Source organism: Bombus bifarius, unplaced genomic scaffold (genome assembly GCF_011952205.1).
Source record: "Bombus bifarius isolate JDL3187 unplaced genomic scaffold, Bbif_JDL3187 scf7180000008008, whole genome shotgun sequence".
Lineage (NCBI taxonomy): Eukaryota > Metazoa > Arthropoda > Insecta > Hymenoptera > Apidae > Bombus > Bombus bifarius.
Window position 1 is genome coordinate 5,532,009 of NW_022884386.1, and position 21,084 is coordinate 5,553,092.

Consider the following 21,084-nt stretch of genomic DNA (forward strand, 5'->3'; position numbering starts at 1 on the left):
ATGAATAATAAAATATGATTTCGTGATCGAAAAATCTTGACGAAAGAATGAAAAAGGCAAAGAAACAAATAACGAGGCGGATTTGTTTAAAAATATTCGATTTATTCAATCCTTAGACTTCTTTTCCCAGATATATGTATATGAACAAGTTTCTCGCAATATCAATAATCTGCACAAAATAATAGCGTTTTATACGACAGTACAAAAATACCATTTCCATACAGATAATCTTTGTCGGTCGTGTACACACGGCTGTGTTATCAGAATAGAAGAAAACGCACCTGGAGATAATTTGAAAGAAACGAGATCTAGATTGCTCAACAAGTACACCTACTATAATATAATATATGACAGAGTCTCGGAACAAGCAAATATGTACTTCATCACTTTCTTTTCGTTATGATACAGAACGGCCGTTCTTCATCGACGCGTAACAAAGATATATAATTTTCATCTCTTTCTCTCTTCTTAACAATCGTTAGAGAAGGTACTTCTTTTAGGTACTTTTCGGTACAACGAGTACCTGGTCACCGTTGACCGGGTCTGTTTTTATATCGTCGAGTCGCAACGATAATAAAACAAGGACAATAAGTTTGTTAACTTAATCGATCACAAGTAACAAAAGGCACGAATGAATTTTCTGTGTAAAGTATCAAAAACAAAACGCAATAATAATAACTAGAGAAACAACGACGCCGAATCGATTTCTCCTCCAAAGAAGAACATGATAAGAGGAGAACGTACAAAGACTAGGTAAAAGTGGGACAGAATCGTAAGTCTGGACGAGATAGAATTTCTTCTCTCTCTTTTCTTTCTTTTTTCTTTTTCTTTTTTTTCAACGACTTCTTCCGTACAAAAACGCAAGACAGAACTCGAACGAGTCGTTGAAAAGAATCTGAATTCTTCCGTGCGGACTTTTTCGGTCGAAAGAATAACCGGGAATACGGGAGGAAGTTCGACTATCGCGATAAAATGAATAAAAGCAAAAAAAGATGGCAGAGCTCGATGTTTCTGACTCGTGTTTCTCTTTCTGTCTTTCTTGTTCGGTTAGTTGACCGCTTTCTCCCGCTTCAGAGAGCCGAGCTCCTCCAGCATCGCTTGTAGCCCTTCGGGAACTCGTCCGGCGTCCAATTCCTGTCCCCACTGCCGATACTGAAAGGAAAATAACGGGATAGCGGTTACACGTGCTTCCAGCTGACATGCGATCGAACGTCGTTTCTTATACTCAAACAGTTCTCGGGAACTTTAAGGAAGCTGGAAAAGTTGGAGGGTGGTGATGTGGATAGACAATGCGGGAAAGGCTCTTTCCTCTTCTATTCGCTCGACAAGTCGTTCTTCTGCGGTAGATTTGAACGTGCAGGATAAACGTGTGGAAAGATTCTTTTCGATACAACTGCAAGAAAAAGCTTAAAACGTGAAAAGCTCGTGGGGTTCGCATCGTTCTACTTAATCCATGATCATACAATTTAAATGTACGTACCTTTAAAACTCTTATCGGATTTGATTCTTTTACGACAATGAAAATCTAAAGCAAACAGACGCGAGATTTAGCAACCGTCCGATAGTCACGTTTCTAAATGCGTTATTCTCGATTTACTAGTAATAATATATATATATCGAACAGCATTAGATAATCACACAGAGTAATTAACTAAGATACGCTCGGCCCGTGAACAACCAGGAAACATCGCTGGGGATGAATGTTAGGAGATTTTGCAATGCCTGCATCGCGCGCTCTATCGTTGTCTAGGTAGCAGAACTAATTCTGGAAACTTCAGGACGCCCATTAATCCGTTCAAAAGAGGAAAAAGACGAAAAAGGAGGTAGGAACCTCGACATGTTTATGGTTCTTCGGAAAAACTTTGTGTCCTCCGGTATTCTCGTTCCTCTTGCCTTGCCCCGGGAATTTACGATATTAACGCACGCAGAAAATACAAACGCAACGCTCCGCAACGATTCTAGGACAGCTGTAACTCTTTGCCGAACGAGCTGGATAAAATGGCCCGCGATTGCATAATCGAGAACACGTACGACTTTAAAAACATCCACCGTGAAGGGGCGCACCGGAATAATAGGTGTATAACTCACTTTGCAAGCCGCGAGAACTTCTTCCGAGCGAAAGGATTTATTATCGTCTCGTTGCATAGGAAACGGCCAGGGGGATATTACAGGATATACGAGCAAAATATGATGGAGAAACGAATCGTCGGAAATAAGATGATAAAGGATAAGAAGCAGACATTCCCATGAAGAAGGACTTACCATCTCCAGCTCTCTTCGAAGTGCGAGCACAGCCTTTTCGCGGTCGGCTACCAGCTCTTCAAGATACTGATATCTTAGCTTCTTCCGAGCACGACACTCCCTCGCGCTCTGTCGACTTCGTTCTGGAAAAATAAACCCAAAAGAGTGTAAACCTGAGAAACTCACGACGATGTAACTAGGGAAGGTCTTGTAAAGTGTCGTATACGTTCAGTTACGTTTTACTGCTTAACACGTTCGCTGCCGTATGTCACATACGGGATACATCGAGCAGTGAATTTTTCTTACAGATAAAACTACTTTTTACCATTTCTATCTAATATTTCCAAATGGAAGAAAAGCTATCGGTTTATTGCGGCGATTTTATATTTCTCTACGTTCAATTAACACTAGAACTACCGATAGTTAACACGGAGCTATTTCTACCAAAACCAGACAAAATAATTGGTCTTAAAAAAGTACGAAATAATAGAATATTTTTATATTTATTGATTACAGATGGAATTCCATGTTATGTAGTACATTTTTCGTATTGTTAATCCATCTGAGGCCATGACCCCTAAACGAGGGTTGACACATTTATAAAATTGTAGAACCAGTCGTTTTGACTGGTGTGGTATTTCTAGTGTTAGTGTTAGCTTTCCTGATAACTGATATCATCATGTCGAATGAAACGCAGTAAAAAGTATTAAAACGTGTGAGAAGTTGTACAAAACGAGGAAACTGGTCAATCGAGGTTCGATAAACAGATTGCAGGAGCTTTTTACGCTTTGACAAGTACCAGTCATTTTGACTGCTATTGGTATAAGTAGCCTTGATACAAACTTACTTTGAGTTTGAATACATAAAAAACAAAATGAAATTCGTTATATTATTCTTTTAATTATCATTGCGAAAGTCATTACATCATTGCGGAAAAAATATATAACATGAAGTAGGAATTTTAAAATACAATTGTAAAACCAGTCAATTTGGCTGGTGTGATAGTTCTAGTGTTAAAAATATGTATTAGTTATTTCCTAATAACCTGTACAATACAACTTCGCTTAGAATATATCTTGAAACATGGAAACACACTAAATAGAATATCTTGGCTTAGAAAGGAGAAGACGAGAGTATGATATAAACAAGTATTATAGCTTTGTCCTCACGTCCAGCCCACTCAATTTTCTGAACAATTTTATACCCAACTCGTTTCGTACCTTTACATCTCGAAATTCAAACTCCGACAACTACGAAGCGTTCTTAAGAAGTAATGGAAAAGGAGATCACGAGAAGGAAAGCGAAACAAACGACCCGGTGTAACGCCACCGATGTTCCTTTGGTAAATTTTTCACGCGAAATCGAATCCAACGACGAATGGAATACGATATTAATAATTCAAAATAGATCTGTCGTTCGAGGTCTGCCACTCGCGAGATAAGTAAAACAGAATTCTAACCACGGTTGACAGAATATTTTTGAAATGCTGCTTTCTTACGCGACTTTGCGACAAGTTTTGGATGGAAAATATCGCATCGTACTCCGAACCTCGTCTCGCGTAAAACACGAGCAACATAATGAGACGTGTAAAAGGAAAAAAAAATTGCAGCTTAATGAGACCCAGAAACGTGTTAAGCTTAGTACGAGCATTAGTGTCTGCTCGATACCACGGTAACTGGTAACGCGATACTATTTTTCCGGCTATGTCGTCTATGACGATGTGACAGGAATCGCGCACGTGCGAAAAAATTATGGCATCGAACAAAAATACGAAACAAGTAAGATTTCGAATCACGTTGAACTCTTCAACACTCGCAACACCTGCAAGTACATCTGTTTATTATATAACATTCCCAAATTGAAATTTTATTAGCTTCTAAAACACTTTAGCAACTTCTTTTCGTACGTACTTCGATACGCTAATTGGTAAGTTTGTAATTTTGAATAAGAATAAGAAAAGAAATATATTCTAAAATAAAGTTTCGTGACTCGTTGGTTTACATCAATGAAGGCAGGAATTAACTGAATTTCCCATATTGCGTCGCGATCTGAGCTCTATAAAATTGGAATGTTAAAATCCAGCTCGGGTATGGAAATCGTTTAAGAAGGAAAAGATCTTTCGTTCTGAAGATAAGAAACGAAAGGAAGAAAGGACGAACCCAAGAATACCGCGAAACGTCAGCTGTTTGAATCGAAAACAGGAAAGTTTTCCACTCGTATCTGACTTCGCATACAAATACCGTTACGCCCTATATGTATGTGCAGCGCTGGATTCGAATAGCTTTCTTGCTTAACCTGCCAGCAACTGCACGAAATGGCACTACCACGTAACAACTGCCATAAAATCGAAACTAAATAGACCTAGTGCTACGTAAAACAAATACGAAACTTAGACAAGGTATACAAACGGACTGTTGTACGCGGCGAGGAACGAGCATCGATAAATGTTGCCTGCTCCATCCGCTGGATTTGCCATAAATTGTCGTGGTAAAAATTACAAACGAAGGTGAAGGACGTGGGCATCCGCAGTGTACGCAACCATTGCGCGATAAATTCGCGTAACTCAAATGTGACGCGCTATTTTTCACGTGTACTGGCGTACCCGCGATACGTACTACACAGACACAGGGTACTGATGAAACTCTGATACGATATATAGACCCCCGTATATAAGTATTAGGGCACCTACTTCGCTTGTATAGAGCATCATAGTTGGTTCAGATTGTTACGGAAACGATTAATCGGCCAGAAGTTTACGTTCGTGCGAAATAACGAACTATACTTTTTAAAAATTATTTACAAGAGTTAAGGAAAAATAAGGAATTAACGACACGATTCGCCGATGTAAATCTTATTGCGAGAATTTCAAATGATTTAAACAGCTTTGATATTTAAGTAACTTTGCTATTTTAATTAATGGCCTCGATCTCTGTATTAATTAACAATATTGCATTGTCTACTGAAAAAGGATAAAGGAAACGAACCGTGAACGACGTCACTGGTTTGATAGCGCGGCGCGTAACATTTCCGCTACGCCACGAACACTCGCGAAGAAGACGAAGCGCCGGATAAAATCGATCTTAATAGCCCGTTGCAGGATATTGCAAATTTCTCCGGTGGTCTGGGACCGCGGTGTGATAAAGCTCTTTACGATCAAGGGTCGCGGCTATTATCGCGTCTACGGCTCACTAAGCCCGCCTTTTACGCGGCAATAAACGTCTCTTGCCCGGCACTCGTGTCGCAGCCTTTCTTTTTTAAAAGGAAGCTGTCCGGGGAACAGGCGGGAAGAGACTCTCGACGACGGTGAGACGTTCGAAGCAGTCGGATCAAGGAGAATTTTATCGAAAATGAATTCGCGCGGCAGACGCGTCGGTGACGCAGCTAGCCACCGCGATCGATTCGATCTCGACACGGAAATTAAACGTTCTCGCGCAGTCAATTTGCGGCTCCATTTACGATGTAGCTCGGAGCTGACATCTGGACGAAATCGAACGAGTCTGTCGAATAAGATCTGACCGGGAAATCCGTGTGAAAACAACCGATCGGAAGCCCGGAGAGATCGCGCGCGTGAATGAAATTAGGGAAAATTGAATTTACGACGCTGACCGAGCGAAACCGGAAGCGGTCGTGGCAACGTCACGAATTACGGCTGTCGAAAGACTCGACGAAACCAGCGTATTCGTCGTGCGGCGTCGATTCGAAGCAAAGATCAGGGAAGCTGGATGGATAGGAAATCACAAAAGAAAGAGAAATACGGGCAAGAGGAAAAGCGCGGTTCAACCACGGAGCTGCGAGGATTGCAAACGCGAAAGTTGGTCGTAAAACGAGCTTAGATCCTGTCCGTGTTGCTTCCGCCCAACCTTTAGAAACTAGTTCGAATGCACGTAGAAGCAAAAGCTGCGGGAATGAAGGCATAGAAAGAAGGGAGACGTTGGATCCATGGGGAAAATTGTTTCTCTCGCGTGATTACCCCGCGAGTTTATACGTGAACGCGTATGTACAAAGATAGAAGCTGCGCGAAAAAGCAAAGCGGAACGATGGAAAGCTCGGAAAATTAAAAAACGAAGACGCGAGAAAAGAAAACGAAAAGGAGCAACGTGGCTGCAGCGGATATTCCGCAACATCGCTTCGAGCTTTTCTCGCCAATGTCTTCGCTCGTCTTGACTGCCAAGACGACGGAATTGCAAAGCACACCTTGCCATCGCGTCGTGGCACAGAATCATCGGGAACATCGGTTCCAGCCACCGAGTTGACCCAGCATAAATATTCATTCGTTCGGGAAGGATAAATATTCCTACGGTGTCATGGGTCTGAGACTCGAGAACGGTTATTCGACGCCTCGTAATCAAGCAGCGTGCATTTCTCACGTGGCTTGTGCAACGCATGCGGTTACATCTTGTTTTCCTACTTAATACACCATCGGTGAAGATGCAAATCGGGGCTAACTCGGCTTCTTAAGGCTGACGCGCAAATATCGTTAGCCATCGGCAACGAAAAAAGAACGATTCACGATGAGACGAGCTTTTGGGAATACGCGGAGAAGGGGTGACAGCCGGAATTACCATCCTTGATTTACATGATCGTCGTATCGGCGGAAAATTTCGCGTTGGATAGCCGAAGGCGTAAAGGAAGCAATCTTCTTATCTTATACAATCTTCCGAGCGTTTTTTTAACCTATCCGGCAATTTTTGCCTGATACATTTTTTCTTGGTAACGCGAAGGTATACATCGATATACAGCGACTCACGAAAGTACATATTTGTATTATAGAATACTATAATAATTTTTTACCGAGTGAATAAATGTCTCGTAACCTCTAGCCCTGCAAATTCGCACTGGCCGTAAATTTGACCAATATAGTCGCGATAGACGTGTTTCGTTTCAATGCTAATGAAGGTTCGATAAATTTCCCATAACGCGTATAATATATTCATAATAATTTTCCATAATAAACGTTCGATTCTTTCGCGATCTACCGTAAATACTAAGAGTTTCTGATGTCCACGCTTGAATAATATAGAGAGTAGTGAAATTGAAGCAGACGTGACAAATACATAGAGAAGCTTCTTACCGAGCTTGGCTTTCATGTCCGTCTTGTCGGACGCCTTCCTTCCAGGCTTGCGTCCCCTCTTACCCCCCTCTTTCCGATCACCGCGAGATCCCTCCTGAAATTAAAAAAGAAAACAGACTTAGTAAACTGGAAAAATACAATGGAGAAACGTAAACTGGAGAATTTATCTTTTGCAGTTAGAAATACAGCGGCGAACAGAAAACGAACAACAAACCCTGAAATTCTGCGAATATCCGAAAACTGAAATTGTATAGTAAAAAAAAAAAAATGATCAAAACGCGTCCTAACTTGCTACGAAGGACATTTACAATCGGATTCGTTCTACCGGTCACAAAAAATGACAAAATTCAGCGAGAACTAAAATAAACAGACAAGAATCGCGACGCGTTCGGGATATAACGCGATGGTAAAAAAACACTTTTGTGCACCGTTGCCGGTTATCGAGCAAAATCGGGAATCGTAACGTCAGAACATCACAGCGACGAAACGGCTAGTGGGAAGATCTGAAAGCGAATGATACGAGTCTCTACGGCGACGTAATACCCGCTTGATCCGTTGTTTCTTCCTTCCACTGATTAATATCTCAAACGAGTTGGTTCGAGCTCGCGGAGAACAACGTCCACCGATTTCAATGGGAACAAAAGCTTATCCAGGAGCGAGAGAGGAAGTGAGAGAGAGAGAGAGAGAGAGAGAAAGAGAACAGCTTGACTAGAATTGTTAGAAGCTCGACAGAAAGTCCCCATCGACGCTAACCTAAGCGCATCACGGCTATTTACAGAAGACCATATTGACGAGTTCTCGCGTTAGGATAACCGCGGCAAATAACGTAATTTGTCGTTGCGGAAAGGCCAGACGGCGCCTCTTTCTTCCCGGTCGTTATCCGCTTAACTTTCCAACGCGCCATTGACGCGTATGGAACGTTTCGTAAATGCAAAGGAACGCGGTCGCCGCCCATTTTACCGCCACTCGATAGTCAAAGTTGCTTAAAAAGAACCATCGTTCGTTGCTTGGGTTGTTTAACGCGCCAAGCAAAAAGAATACGATCGTAGTACCGGAGGGGTGAATCGAAAAGACGATCTTCTGCCCCCTCGAGAGATAAAGAAGGCAAACAAGCGAATATAACGCACGCGGAGATACAGGCGTGTCCGAACGACAGCAACCCCATACGACCCATTAAAATTTAGACGTCCCCTGGGCACGGTTGTTGCGACGAGTAGAGGAGGCCGCAGGCTTAGCTATGCATGTGCTCACGGGTGACAAAATACAAATTCAGCCCTCTTTTAAGGAAGATGTTTACCTTCGGCCCTATCCTTGCCTCTCAATCCTATCTGGTATTAAATCTCCTCGAATCCTCTTTCTTTCCCTCGACCGCTTCCGACTTCTTTCGCCCGCCTCCCACCCTCCTAGCTCGTCTCTTCTCTGTCTACCTCACGCTGTGAGGCTCTCCCCGATTCCCTGTCCTTCTTTCATCCTCCCTCGGTCTCGTGACTCTTCTCACGCGCCAGTCTTTGTAGATAGAAAATGGAATTGATGTTGCACGATGAGTAGCGAGATACAGGAAACGTGCAAAAAGAGAGGGAAAGAGTGTGTGTGTGTGTGTGTGTGCGAGAGAGAGAGAGAGAGAGAGAGAGACAAGCAGCAACACGCTCGAATAAGGATTCCGACTTGCGTCTGTTCACGAAGACCCTGTCGTGTGCCTTATGCCATTCTGACCAGTTTCAGAATCAAGAATATAATTAAGTCACGCGCTGCATGTTGTCAGCGAGCAGACAGACGCAAGAACAACGTGGCTGAATCGAGAGAAATTAGATTTCCATCGTTTTGCCGCTATATTACGCTATTTGAGACACACGTCGGTCGACGACGTGAGTACACCCTATAGGGGAAGGGCAGGAAAACTCGTTAAATCCCTACACTGTCACTGACACTTCCGTCGATTCCTGCACGCCCCTATCGCCGATGCCGTGCTACCTGCACCATCATTCCTGCGCTTGACAATCCCACTCGCATTTCTGACGTGTATCCGATCGCAGAGGGGAACGATTCGCTCGTTTCCGCGCTTCGACCATCAACCTCTCGAATCTGCCGTCGATTTCAACTGTCTCCGCGTACATATTTGACGCTTTTACTGTCCGATCTCCAGCGGAATAAAAGCTAGACACTTCTCCCAAGGATCAATAGTAAAAACAACGGTAAAGTTGCGTTCGGCTTTCTATCCGACGACGTGGACGACAAATTTCGAAACGTGACCATCTCGGCCAATAACGAAGATACACGCGAGTACGTACCTTGTTGCTAAAAATGATCTCAAAGGAAAGTGGTGCAATATCGTTAGAAACCGATCGAACCTACGTCGCTTAGGCTCATCTCCATTCTCACCAACAGCGCACGTATCGAGAGGAAAATATTGAAATTCGTAAGTAACGACAGGTAGCTCTCTATTCTCTATACTTTGAGGATTACGCTTCGGAGATTCGCGCAGGTTATAGACAAGAGAGATTGCGTGGACGGAATAGCCGGATGCTCGATGGTAAACTGCTGCACGCCAGAGACCGGAAGCTAGTAGACCACACTGTACACAATCGAGCACAGGGGCTTTGTAGTTTCGCAGTTCGTCGGCCGATTCCCTCTTACGCGTGTTTCTCGAGCGCAAAGGCCGGGTTACGCGGCTCGCTTCGTGCCGCAGCTCTTCGTTCCGCGTAAAGCGTGATTTAATCTAGCGATACGAACGCACGATTCGTTGCGGCATCGCATATACGGTTTAGTTTATAGGTATAGTATACACGGACGACCGATGCGTGGTCACTGATCGTGTCAAAGGCGATGTTGCACGTGCTATTAGGGCGTGTTGCAGAAGCGACGCAACACCTGTCGACTGATACTTTCGTTTTTGATCGCTGCGTTTATTTATAAATTATTTATTCCCGATAAAAATCAACTGGATATAGTTGATCGTCGTATCAGGTTGTCCGAAGAGCTTCTTTCGTTTTATAATAGTTTTTTGTTTTATATTAGTTTATTGAATCATGCACGAACGTAATAACAGAAATAGAACGAAATGGATCATACGTAATTCAATAAAATGATATAAAACAGAAATTCTTGTTCATCTGTTATCACCTTATGAAACGAAAGAAACTTTCACGACAATCTAATATTTTATTCAAAATCCTATTTATAATAAGACAGAATCGCGCAAACGACGATATAACCGGCAGCCGTCCAAAGTAGAAAAGCATGGATAAAGTAAATATAAACGAAATAAAATAGAATCGACGTGACGTGTTAGTTTTCTGTTCGGCTTTGTACATAAATTTACACGTTCTACGCGTTTATTATACGGTGCAGTCTTGATTATCCGAATTGATCGTGACACAGGCTGGATAATCGAGCAACTTTCTTTGAATTATAAATATTAATATTAAATATTATAATCTACTGTGTTTATTTCTAATCTATTATATTTCCCAATCTTACTCGCGATCATCGAATTTTTCGTTAATCGTTGTTCCGATAATTGATCGTTCTATTAATAGTTCGCGTAATCGGTATTCTATTATGCTTTAATAAGACCGCCTAACTGGTATACCAGAAATTTTATTCATCTTCATGCTTCCGTGAATAGATTTCATCAAGGGAGGATAAAAACCAGAGACGAGCAACTGCGTCTCCTCTCGAATAGGAGGTTCACGAACGAAAGCTGGACTAGCGCGAGGATAAAGTTGAAATATAAATAACTCTCACTTGAAGCCGATCGACGAACATTGTCCTGTCGTTTAAAATATACGATAAAAATCCCTTCGGGTTACTCGGTGAATTTTTATGCGCGCTAATGAAGTATTTGTACATCGCGTCCGACACTCTCGTTCCATTCGATTCGTTTTACACGAACCTTCCCCTCTTCTGCTCAAATTTCTTCTCGTTACCGTACAGATTTTTCCAGGTGATTGGAATAGAAGAAAATAAACGATAGATGGAGATAGAAACGAGACCGATAACGTCTCTTTGTTTCTGGCGCATCTGCGATTAATTCGAGACCACGAACGTGGTAAATATCGTTCGTTAACGTACGCTCTGTTTCTTCTACTTGATGGCACAACTTCCGGGACGATTACCTCTCGAGTCGAAAGTCTTTAATTACAAAGGATTCGGGAAACGTCCTTAGCTCGTCCTACCCTTTTAACTCGGCCACGAACTCCGTTCCTTTCGTACGGGTCAGACCACTCGCGGAATTCCACGGAAAGAACTCGTCGTTCAATTAATTTTCGTTATTAATGGAATTACTTCCAGGCTCCCTTAGCGAGACTCTCTTAAACGCGTTAGCCATCTTTCCAACCCTTGATACCTCCTATTAACCCCAAAAATCTCTCTACCGTCTCTGTCGCTCCGTTTCCTTACTCTGACGTTCTTTCTCCCTCTTCGAGATGGTTCTCGTCTCGTTCTCGTCAATTTTTACTTCGATACGAACCCCTTCCTCCTCGTCCATTTTCCACGAAGCACATCGACCTCGATGACGCGGTGCCGCTAACGCGTCCAACTTTATACCGTATCGAAATTTGCCAAAGCGTCTCTACCATTCGTCGCCAAGCGATGGTCCTCGTCGTCGGAAGAGAGCGAGTCACGCGGGCGAAGAGTAAATAGTCGGTGGAGTTTTTGTACGATTACAAAACCATTGGAAACCGTACAATTGCGATCGTGAAAATGGCCATGCAAATTCGTGCCTCGCGGCCAGCCAAGCAATTTGCCTAGCTTCGGCCGTAATATCGAGCCGAAGCGAAGGTTTGTCGGTCTCATTCTTGGCGGAACAGGGCGGCAGAGATTGCCGCGAGGTTCAATTATTCAGTAGACGGACGGAGTTAGGCGAAATCCTCTTACGCCGGTCCGTGATTCCTCTGGAAATTCATAACAACGTTTACACGGCACGAAATAAAGACGAGACTGAAAATCACCGCGGAAGACGTCCCTTTTTGTCTTCGGCAAGCTACACGCGTTAAACCCGCCGCTTCTTTTACCTCTTCGTTTCTCAATCTACGCTTTACTGCAGGCTCGAGCAAGCGAATCGGAGAAATCCGGCCGAGCATGAATTCAATCAATGCTTCTGCATGAAGACGTTCCTGCCGTTCGAGGAAACGATGATCAACGTTGTCCCAGCATAGAATAGAACCAACTAAACACGATCGTCGTCGGTATTCGCTACCGTTAATAAAATCAGTGTCGACCTACGATTGGATTACTGCGATTGTCCGTTCTTATCGTATTTCCGTAATGTCACAGAAAAACGCTACTCACGCTTCATGTAACTGCGATTCACGCTTATAAAACGCTAGGCATCGAGTGAACGTGAAACACAGTTGCCGGATACACAAGCTGCGCAACCTTATGATTACCTTTGTTCGTCGAAGGTTGCACGATTCTCCACGCGCTCTTTCATCCGTGGCCTACAAAGTGAATCTCGCAAGAGGAAGCGACGACTCGGTGCAGAGCTTAACGAACGAGACAAAGTCTACTTACGCTAGTCGACCCAAGACGTAGAATGATAAAACTCTGAAAGTGACAAACCACTTTCCCAACAACGTGTACTCTCTTTGTTATAATTTTTCTCTTTTCTAATCGAACGTCACATGGAAAAAATACGATAGGTCAATTCTTGTTCATTTTCTGTCTGATTTTATTCCACTCGATGGCTGAGAAGAAGTACTCCGATAGATAATACAGTCGAGAAAGATAGTAATCTGATAGGAAATACGTGATAAATGCACGATTTGTAAGAAACGAATAAGACTCGTTCAGTTATCATGTTAATTCAACTTCATCGATATTAGTTTAAACGCGTAATTTAATTCCAAGATTTATCTTCGAAGTTAAACGCACTGAATTAAAAATTTCACCTATCGAATTAAAAAATTACTATATCCAGGTTCTTTCTCAAAGGATCCCTCAATGCGCCTCTCCACTGAGTTCTCAACTACTGGCCAATTAATGACTCGCTGAAACCCTTAAATACTCGTCCTCGATACAACGCAATCATTTGTATTTCCATTTATGTCAGAATTTATCGTAATTGACGATTAATGACAATTACACTATAATTAATATTTACAACTATGTATTCAAGCGCCAATTTTTTCATATTGAAAACGTTGCCAGTTGCAAGGGTAAAGCAGCAAAAGGGTTAACAAAGCGAATCTACGTATCGTTATGACGAAAGATACAATCGCGTTACCGGACGTCACGGACAGGTGCAAATAGGAAGGAAAAAACGTAGGTAAAAACGAGGCGACAACAAGGACGCGCGTGAAAGCCTTCTTCGGCTTTTCCACGTCATTGTACACAGGAGAAATAACGCGACCGGACGAGAGACGAAGAAAGAGGAAGTGGAGGAGGGAGCCTCGTAATTTTCCAACCGCGCCACCAACGCCGCTATGTAACAATGAACGAGAGAAATTCCGCGAATACAATGGCAAAGCGCCACGGTGAAATCGCGCCCGCCGACGAAAATCCCGTAAATTCAGGGACGCTCCACGCCCGTCCACGTTTCGCGCCCTAAATTCGCAACCGCCGAACAAACTTTTTTGTTCTCGCTACCGAGTATCTCTAACGTCTGCCACGCTGGATTTTTCCTACCCTGATTACTCCTATTTTTCTATTCGATCAATTTCTCAGGGGTTTAAACGATTATTTTAACCTGTTAAACGAGTAGTCGATTCGTGGATTACCAATCTTTCGAACATAAGAATCGAACGTTCAAGTGGCTCAGATATCGTATCGATCGATCGCATAAATTGAAAAATACAAGAATGCGACCGATGAAATGCTATTTTAAAAATATTCCGTCGAATTTATTGTTATTTGTATCATCTTCTTTTAAATTATAATTTCATATCATTCGTTTCATCGCTAACGATGTATATGTTCGTTACCACGTTTTAATTATTCGAGTAATGCGGCTGGCACGACTACTGCGTTTTTTCAGTTTATACGCATTTCGACAATATGGCTTAGAAAAATAGAGAAAGCGTTAGACATAATACGTTGCAATGAAGATGAAGACATTTGCAACGAAAGAAATGTGCAATTTCAACGCAGCTACGCTTTCTAACAACGAATACGTTAACCCATGTTGCTTTCAAATTTAAATAATACCAGTTACCCACTATACGTGTATTGTTCTGTTTTTAACAGAAAAAATTTACCTCGCAGGAATTAAATTCGTTGCTTATAATTTCGCGGATTAAAAAATGCAAAAGAGCAGAAATGAATTCGTAGTAGTGAAGTCAACGCGCTTAAAATGATTCAATTAGGCAATGGCTGTATCGGCTGCGTTTCTCTACACGACCATTTACAAGTTAGTATAAAGGTGGGATTTCTTATAAATCGATAACCGAATGCGACAGCTGAAAATCGTGCAGAAGCGTGCATCTTCGATGCATTAGTACACAAACGTCTGACATTGATGGGAAATATCTACTAACGCTACGTCTGCCTGGTCGCAACCACATCCAGCGTCAGACGTCTGACGATTACGGTTAGTTTCTCCTTAATCCTCCAATTTCAAGATAAATAAACTTCTCGATAGTTGCTCTTGGGTATTGCGCGAACCTTCGGTACGCTAATAAAATATTGATATTCCGATTCCGATGTTATTACCTAATCCAACTTTTTCTTACCAGAAACGTAAGCTTTTCTCTCCTTCGCTGAAACAATGTAATACGATAGAAAAAATTGTGTAATTTCTAATAAAAATAAGAAAGAAGATGCTCGTACGTTTACCTCGAAAAGGACGCTTGAAACGTTCCATAAAAATTAGAAAAATGTGCCGCATGGCTATGGAAATTGAAGGATGGAACATCCATCGAATCATCGCCGCCGAAAGATAGAATTCGTGAAATCGACAAGGAGGTCCTATCGAGTGAACGCGACCTCGTATCGATAAGGAACCGTCGTAAGAGATTTACGAACCGCGGAGCATCCGTCGTGACGATGTCGCCGTTCACCACGCTTCGATTGCATCGCAAACGTATCGAGATCACGATGGAAGGGCGACTGCCTGATGGGAGTTGCGAGATTGCCTACAAAATACCTTCCACCTTCTGCGATTCATCTTCTAACGATCGTGTTAGATGCGTCCAAGGATATTTTCCTCAAATCCTATCGACATCGACCTATTTTAAACGAACGTATGTTAGAGCGTAGTAGATACTTTACTTTTTTTAGCAGTCGAAGGCTTTCTAACACATTCACCGTATCGTGTATGTCCCACTGGGTTGCTGTTGCTTATTTCAACACGATATATTACAGCTGTGACTGATTTCTGTAACGATAGATTAGAATGATAACTCGAACAGCAGTATAATTTCATTTACCTAAACTCATACAAACGGTTCATGCAATAAAGGTACAACATTTTTCTTCGCTATCTATTCATTTTCGTTTACATAATAAAAGCTCGCCTTAAGATAAGTAAGTTCGATCAAATAAGTATTAACTAACATTTCAATGAATGAAGTTCGAATAAACAGAGTCCTAACACGTACAGACAACGTTCGAAAAATCTCGTTATTCGTTCTGTGCCTTTAACGCGTCTTAGAAATACGAAAACGTGTTGACAAATATTTCGTTTCCAGAGTACCCCAATAACGCTGCGAAATGTTTTTGCTACGAATTCGCGATACTCGTTGATTTCGTAAACGCGATTCATCGAATGGTTATCAGAGGCACGAGTAAACACAAAGGCTCCTCCTATCGGGTTTCTCGCAGCCAAATGAGCACGTTCGAACACGAAAAGTGTTTATAAACATGCTGGGTATCGATACGTAAGTTTCGAGAATGACTACATGTAACGAAGTAACGCCATGCCGATGCAAAACGTGAGCTACTTTCTACTTGTTCGTAATCGCGAGAAACGTAAGCATTGAGATTTCCCAGTGCGTAACAGACGATGGTAACTGAAAGAAATTTCAGAAAAGAATCGAAACGGAATTCTTTCGATCAAAGTAAATTATTTTGGAATAACATTCCATTTCGACTAAACGCGAATGTGAAACGATAAATTACGATGCGTCGAAATTTTGTTTCGATCGAAGCATATCGTAAGAAAGTAAAAAAAAACTGATAATTACAAATTGCGTCTTAAAATGTAAAAATAACATTCTACCCTAATTAGACGCATGAATTAAACAACGCGAATAAATTATACGCGTTAAATTGTATTCGACACATCGGTTGGATTTGATTAAATTTTACGCGATTTATGGAGAAGGAACATACGCGGGTAAGACCGCGCAAAACCGTTGAAACGCGAACACATTTATCGTAGGTACGATATATGTACATCGCAGAGAAGAAACGGGTCTTCCCTTAAATTCCTACATGTATATCAAAGTTTCTCCAATTAATAGGACAGTTTTTTCTCTCGCGATAGATATGCACCGCTAAATTGCGCAGTAGCGTCGCGTGTGGGCGACCAAGTCTAACGGTAGAGCCAGAGAACGATCGACCGGCATTTTAAACTATGTAACAATGTCGAAATGGATCTCGCGAGACTCATAGAGTTTAAAACATTCCGCGCGACTGTGCATCACCGACTTAAACGTATGCCGGCGGAAAAGCGTGCGTACGTACTATCGACTGAACGAAGACAGAATCAACAGGGTATGGTTCGGAAATGGTATGTATGTATATCAGGCGTTCGAGAAGCGTAGCTAAATTCACGGCTAATTCAAAAGAAACAAACATCGAGCTACAATGGTAGCGAGAACACTCTTAAAGACTAGGAAATTACGGGAACGCGTATTAAATTTGTATGTAAAAAAACTCACCGGTGCTACGCGACTTGCGAGCTGTGTCAACTGCGCAGTTGATGAGCTAAAACGCTGTGGTCAGGGACGTGGTGCTCGGTACCGGTGCCCGAACAACCGGTAATATTAAACAACTGACGCGACGCGTATCGGCGATTTAGTGAAACACACGGCACTGATTTTAAAATTACGCTTGCACGTAACCAAGTTACGCGGTCCATTTTCCGAACGCATCGATTGGTTCGTTACGATCGAAATGGACGACTTCCGATTCCAGAGTTGTCTATGGATAGAGTGTGAGAACTTTTCATGTCATAAATACTTGACATTTGTAACGTATTCAATTATGCGTAGTATTTTGTAAATTTCTATTGGTTAATGAAACGTTCTTATTACACGAGAATTGAATACTCAGTAGCAACTGAGTACTGCTTGCATCTATTGTAGTAAATACGATTGATTAATCAAACACATATAACTATTCCTCGATTACTTTCATCTTCTTCCTTCTTGTTTTAATATGCGATATACGTAGATAGTAACCGTAACCTATGATGACATGTCAAATACGTTATAATATGACGCTCGAATGAAAGCCAATAATAAGTTCCTTCGATATGATATGTCACTATCTCTTGAGTAGATAAATCATGCTAAACTTGACACAACAAATGTTTATCAAAGTACCGCGAATTTCATAATAGTAATTGCATGATAAATCTAGACACGAACGTTGACGATCGAACGATTTCTAGTCGCAACATGAACTCCAGTATATTCCGCGCCTGAAAATCATGTGACCATCTAAAGACGGCAGAGACATCTCTTAACAAACGAAAGAACGAAAACCAGCGACACGTGGCGCGATCAGTCGACAAGAATGCGAAAAACGAAACAGCGACATCGAACGTCAACTTTGTTATACGAACACTAAGAAGAATCGCACACAAGCAAACAGCCACCCTTCGGAACTGCTTGCCCCCTACCCCACGACCCCTTGACAAACCCTCAATCTCAGAGATCCTGACGTCAAGCGAAAGAAACAACGCCCTTTGTCTTTGGTTCGAAAATAATAACTACTACAAAAAAGCTGACATTTTGTACGTGCGCCCTCTTTGCATAACATGGTGTAATCTTTGTAACGCGCGTAATGTTGTTGCCTGCTTTTCATGGCAGTTTGCATCACACGAGCACGTTGTCAATTTATCGTTTCCACAAATTGTCGACTCACCGTCTCATTTTCTACGATACACATAGGCTCCACTTCCATGATCCCCGTGGATTTGCTCCTTCTCGTTGTTTCTCAAGCAAATTTTTCGTGACACGCTTTGTTAAATCTTGATTCTATCGTATTCTCAACACTTTGCAATAGCAACGTGTATCTGTTTACAAACACTGCAAGGTCATACAGCAGACCCCCAGACCTCTGACTGTCGGGTATTTCATATTACGTCACGATCACGGATGATAGCGCCACTTGCGGCGAAACCATAAAATGTTATGAAGGGATCCTATTCAAAGCTAACTGTCGGTAAGTAATCAAACCGCGAACAAATTTCAACACTTTTCAGCGTAGAAAGCATATATACATACCTACAATGAAATCATTCATTTATAATGTTTCTTATTTCCTTTAAAACTTATTTCCTATTAAACTATATGATACAGAAATGCATTGTATATTAAATCTATCTATTGTATCTCATCTATGACGAAACACACTTCAATTTTTTGAAAATTCAGACATTTGATGTTTTTAATCAATTTCAAATCCGAGATGATTCCATGAATATAACCACGAAAATAATGTGATTAACATCACTTTTAATGCAAAACATTTTTTTTGTATAATCCGTTATTTAGTTCCAAAATTTTTAATGAAAATCAACGCTATCGTCACAGAAGATTTAGAAACATGTAATATGAGTGAGAATTCTCAATTGGACTCTGAATATAACTGGATCGTTCGAACTTGTACGAATGCTTTTAATGTATATTTAACTATGCTGCATTTTACTCTCTACGATAACACCGTAAATATGCAACCAAACATCACACGTAAGTAGCAGACGACTTCGCAGAAAGGACATTTTCATACAAAAATTAAAATGGCTATAAAATTATCAAAGTTAAAGTACCGTTTTTATAATGAATTTAATAAAGTTGCAGAAGCCTTGTCGTATCCTTTATTCATGATGGTGGTAGACCTTCTGGTGTACTCTATATTGCAATGAATATTAAAAATTAAATCAGTTCAAAATAAGTATGGACATATAAAAGATAGTTTTATTACTAAAAGTACAAACTTGCATCTTTACAACTTTATATCTAGTATTGCAAACTTTACATCTATACTTTACGTTGCAAAATCAAGTTCTAAATTCCGTGATATGCATTATTAAAATCATTCCTATATTTCTTTAAGTATCCGTTATCATCAAAATCGCCTCGATTGTTTTTAGTGTAAACACTTGTATAAGGGTGATATATTTCTTGTCCGTAATCTCTTTGTAGATGTGGAAAATATCTAAGAATAAACAAATTATTAATAATTAATAGCCTGTTTCATATCAATGAATATCTTAGAAATTATATGAAATTACCTATAATCTTTTGAATAAGGTATAATGTACGGATCTTCTCTGTAATATCCTCCAGGTAATGTATCCACGTAATGATGCGAATATCCGAGCGAGGGCACACGATCGTTATTACGATAAGTAATTGGACAATACCTTTCTTTATGATTGTATATATTTTCCTTATTTTTATCAAAATAATGTCGTGCTTCGTTCCTCAGATAATTCCTTCTATCATCTATATATCGATCGTTGTTATATCCTCGGATATGACCATGATAATCGTTAATACTAACGTGAAACAAAATCATATTTTAATTATTCATACTTTAGTTTTATGTAGATAAATAACAAATATATAAAGTATTATTTTATATACTCGATTTACATGCATATTATCTTTGTTAAAAATTGTTAATGAAATAAAAATAACTTGCTAGTACACTTACTTTTTCCTATTGTCATATATTCCCTGTTGTGCCTTATCTTTTTCAAGGTAAGATACATCGCGCGAACCGTCCCTAAACGAGTTCTGCGATTTTTGCCCATAATATCCACCGGTATTCCCGGACGACCTATGCCCCCCTTTGTCATCGCTGTCCTCGTAAAAGCTTGAATTATTTCCTGACTCGTCCTTATGGTAGTTGTTGCTGAAACCGGTCCTGTGATGCCCTTTTTTGTAATATCCACTACCATGCCGTTCAAAAGAATTCTTCTCGTGATCGACGACTTCGAATTCTCCTAAACTATGCCTTCCTTTGTCATGCCCTTTCCGTGCTGTATCTTGGTTGCCGTATCTCTTTTCATCTCGCTTACGTTCATTAAATCCTAGTTGCCCCCTATTATAAATGGAACTACTTCCCTTACTTGTCTTCTCCTCGTCGAAAATTGCATACTCTTCATCGGTCTTTTTTTGCACAGAGTCTGACAAAGAAGATCTTGATTGTTCGTTATTCTGCGGAGCAATCAAGTCAGATGCACAAAACCTGCGTTGAATAAAGAAAAAGAGCACGATATAAGAAATGAAAGACATGTTAAAAAGCAAGCGTCAGTAGACTGTTTGTTCCAGTCAGTTTAATCAATTATATAGAGGCAAATGTCCTTGTTTAAGAGTGACAGAACTAAACGCATCCTGTATGCACGGATTAAAAGATCCGTAGGTTCGATAAATCGGTATGACCTTCGAGTTTTTTGTTCGGCTCTACGCATTAGGAAGTTAACCCATTGATCAATGAAGCGGAACAAATATTTTACGAAATAACTGTATAACAAATAATTAATGCATTTTATTGAAAATTTGTAAGAATAGAAACAATATGTTTTATCTTCTTATATATTTTTTTTTGTTTTCTATTTATTCTGTTTGAAACACTCATTACTTTAAAATCTTTTACTG

The 21,084-nt window shown here is 40.9% G+C and overlaps 2 protein-coding genes across 3 annotated transcripts; both read right to left on the minus strand.

Annotated features, from left to right (window-relative positions):
- Nucleotides 1-81: 81 nt before the first annotated feature.
- On the minus strand, nucleotides 82-18,548 carry LOC117206503 (REPTOR-binding partner). Of its 2 annotated transcripts, none has more exons than XM_033445895.1 (4): nucleotides 18,341-18,548; nucleotides 7,313-7,406; nucleotides 2,263-2,384; nucleotides 82-1,152 (listed from the first exon to the last, which is right to left on the minus strand). In XM_033445895.1, the coding sequence occupies exons 1-4, from the start codon at nucleotides 18,377-18,379 to the stop codon at nucleotides 1,048-1,050; spliced, it is 360 nt and encodes a 119-aa protein (XP_033301786.1). In that variant the 5' UTR covers nucleotides 18,380-18,548; the 3' UTR covers nucleotides 82-1,047. The 2 variants fall into 2 exon arrangements, with proteins under 2 accessions (XP_033301786.1, XP_033301785.1); XM_033445894.1 differs by lacking the exon at nucleotides 18,341-18,548 and adding an exon at nucleotides 15,272-15,337.
- A 908-nt stretch (nucleotides 18,549-19,456) lies between these two features.
- Nucleotides 19,457-20,992, minus strand: LOC117206502 (probable ATP-dependent RNA helicase ddx42). Its single transcript, XM_033445893.1, has 3 exons — nucleotides 20,138-20,992; nucleotides 19,713-19,979; nucleotides 19,457-19,636 (listed from the first exon to the last, which is right to left on the minus strand). Exons 1-3 carry the CDS (start codon nucleotides 20,719-20,721, stop codon nucleotides 19,486-19,488), a joined length of 1,002 nt encoding a protein of 333 aa, XP_033301784.1. The 5' UTR covers nucleotides 20,722-20,992; the 3' UTR covers nucleotides 19,457-19,485.
- Between the last annotated feature and the right edge of the window lie 92 nt (nucleotides 20,993-21,084).

Bases quoted from the DNA above. Each gene is read 5' to 3' on its own strand.
- LOC117206503 (XM_033445894.1), bottom strand. From the start codon at position 15,322: ATGCAATCGAAGCGTGGTGAACGGCGACATCGTCACGACGGATGCTCC. The intron at 2,385-7,312 runs GTAAGAAGCTTC...TTATTTTTCCAG, and splicing joins GGACATGAAAGCCAAGCTCG to AACGAAGTCGACAGAGCGCG. The intron at 1,153-2,262 runs GTAAGTCCTTCT...TTTTCCTTTCAG, and splicing joins TTCGAAGAGAGCTGGAGATG to TATCGGCAGTGGGGACAGGA.
- LOC117206502 (XM_033445893.1), bottom strand. From the start codon at position 20,721: ATGTCTTTCATTTCTTATATCGTGCTCTTTTTCTTTATTCAACGCAGG. The intron at 19,980-20,137 runs GTAAGTGTACTA...GTTTCACGTTAG, and splicing joins ATATATGACAATAGGAAAAA to TATTAACGATTATCATGGTC. The intron at 19,637-19,712 runs GTAATTTCATAT...GTTTATTCTTAG, and splicing joins CCTTATTCAAAAGATTATAG to ATATTTTCCACATCTACAAA.